The sequence below is a fragment of the Bubalus kerabau genome, chromosome 15 (assembly GCF_029407905.1).
Source record: "Bubalus kerabau isolate K-KA32 ecotype Philippines breed swamp buffalo chromosome 15, PCC_UOA_SB_1v2, whole genome shotgun sequence".
NCBI lineage: Eukaryota > Metazoa > Chordata > Mammalia > Artiodactyla > Bovidae > Bubalus > Bubalus kerabau.
Window position 1 is genome coordinate 49,362,610 of NC_073638.1, and position 2,800 is coordinate 49,365,409.

Consider the following 2,800-nt stretch of genomic DNA (forward strand, 5'->3'; position numbering starts at 1 on the left):
CTACTAAATATCAAATCTTTAATATATGAACTACATTCTAGCAGTCAGTAGTATTCAAGATACTGTTTATTTTTTAAATATTCCTGGCTCAATCATAATTTCTCTAAAAAGCCACTGAAGCTCTAACATCAATGTTGACACCTTCACAAAAATTCATGTTTATGAGTTGATTATTTTTGTTTCTGCTTGTTTCCCTTGAGGGGAGTACTCATTTCTTTGTAATTAAATTTATTTAGTTTTTGGGTATTATTAGTACTACTCATTTTTCTCAAGCCTTTCATTTCATTCAATCAGGTCATAGATACAACACTTATTACTGGTTCTAAATATTCATAGCCATATATATAGGACTCAAGATTTCTTCAAAATGCCTGGTCTATAAAATTCAGCATGTAGATCTTAGATAACTTTTCCTTTTTTGGAGAGGGTGTGCAGGGAGAAGTGTCTACTGAAGTTTTCTATCCTTCTATCTACTTTTCATTCCCTATTGTACCTACCTCCAAAAGGTACATATTTAGAATGAGATTAACAACTTCATCACTAATATTACTAAATAAAAAAGTTACAGTAATGTGTTGAGTTAGAATCCATAGATATTCTACACATCTGGTAAATAACAACTTTCAGGTGGTAAGTGCAAATCAGCTTACAGGAGTGAAAGTGTTTACTTATTTTTACTACATCATCTCTTGCAGTTCTATGTATCTTGAACTATGTACTTCATTGATCCAACTAAAATCAAGCAACTTTTACACTTAGCGCATTAATAACATGCTCCCGTATTTTCTTGGTCCTTACTCCATACACAATGGGGTTGAGAAAAGGGGGCACCAAAAGATACATATTTGCAATAAAAATGTGGATATGTGCAGGTATATTTTTCCCAAAACGGTGAGTGAAAATGGAAAAACCAGTTGTGGAGTAAAACACAAGAATAACACAAACATGGGATCCACATGTGCCCAAAGCCTTAAAGCCAGCTTCTCGAGATGGCAAGCGGAATACAGACTGGAGGATGAAGACGTAGGATACAGCAGTAAGAATTGCATCACATGAGCCAATGATAGAAGCCACACTGAGGCTGTAACGTGAGGTGGCTCCTGTGTCCACACACGCCAGCTTCAGCACGGCCATAAACTCACAGTAGGTGTGGGCAATGATTCGTGTTCTGCAGTAAGGCAGCTGTTTGAGCAGAATGGGGTGTGGAGAAAAGAATGCAACTCCCCGAATCACCACAATAATACCCATTATAGTGATGCGAGTGTGGGTCAGGATGGTGGTGTGGTGCAGTGGATGACAAATGGCCACATAACGGTCAATGGCCATGGTCAGGAAAAAGCCTGATTCCATGGTAGTGAAGCTGTGAATGAAGAACATTTGGGTCAGGCAGGCATCAAAGGCAATGTCATGGGCTCCAAGCCAGAAGAGACAGAGCATGCGAGGCAGTGTAGACGTGGAGAGGACCAGGTCAGTGACTGAGAGCATGCATAAAAAGAGGAACATAGGCTCGTGGAGGCTTCGCTCTGCCCTCACCACAGCCAGAATGGTCACATTCCCCACCACCGCTACCACATACATAGAGCAGAAGGGAATCCCAATCCAGACATGCAGGTGCTCCAGTCCTGGGATGCCCATCAGCGAGAAGGTGACAGGAGAGGGATGAGAAGTGTTGAGAGGAGGCATGATGGTTTTTTCTTTGATTTTTATCAGTTCTTCTGAAGATAAAGTTGCCATGCCAAGATGATCACAACCAGAACCTGGAAATATGGGAGATTTAGTTGAGGAAGACCCTTGATGATCTGTTTCTAAAACAATTCAAATTCATAACCACATGAATTTTAATTCACTAGGATCAGAGAAATAAAATGTGTAATATCATACCAAATATTGTGTTTGCAAATACATAAAGATCATTCATGTGTCACTGCATATTTTCATAGGTGCATATAGGTCATCTTATCCATTTATTTCCAACAAAAAGTTTCTCTATTTATTTAATTCAACAACTATTTGTTAAGCAGCTATTGTGTAACAAACCATGTCCTAGGCACTGGGAATAAAGTAACACACATCAGACATTCTTCTCAAGGAGATTGCACTCTACAAGAAAAACATCACAATAGGATGGTGATGAAAACGTTATGTAAGCTGATATCTAAATTTTGGAGCTCACACTCTATCTAGGATATCAGACATTCTTGGAATGGAAATAGCAAGAAAAATTACTGTGAAGCAGGAGCAAACAGACAAGAGTGTCAGTGGTGGGAACTTAAAAATCAAAGGAGAAAGCAGGAGGCAATGAAGGCAATTTTCCCACATCAATGACTCAATCTTCACTCCCCCACTGTCCATCTTAGCAAAACATCAATTTTACAAGTGACTGTGTTGAGAATATTCTAAAATTATATGCTTCAGTTTCCTCTGTAAAACCTTTATGAAAGATATTTAATTTTCCAATGATTATATGGTTCCAAATTTGTTGTAGATAACCTGACTTGGTGTATTTTCATCTGTCACTCGTAAGTTCTCCATACCACCAGTTCCATAGGATTTATATTTCCTTTCCACTCCTTCCTGTGATAGTTGCCTGAAAATTATATTGCTAACATATTCACACTTTTCCAAACGCAGTATCACAATGTGAAAAGTGCACAGTTAATATTTAAACTATGGATTTATGACTTGATAAAGTGGAGTCTAAGAAGAGCATGCTCAGATTCCCCAAGGTGAATAATACAAGATATTATTCCTCAGAATGCAGAAGTATCTTCCAAAGCCATCTTGGGTTTTGACTTCCCTC

General features: G+C 38.3%; 1 protein-coding gene across 1 annotated transcript; it reads right to left on the reverse strand.

The window, feature by feature from the left end:
* Nucleotides 1-738: 738 nt before the first annotated feature.
* On the reverse strand, nucleotides 739-1,683 carry LOC129629094 (olfactory receptor 52M1-like). The gene has a single exon (XM_055548873.1). It carries the CDS (start codon nucleotides 1,681-1,683, stop codon nucleotides 739-741), a length of 945 nt encoding a protein of 314 aa, XP_055404848.1.
* Between the last annotated feature and the right edge of the window lie 1,117 nt (nucleotides 1,684-2,800).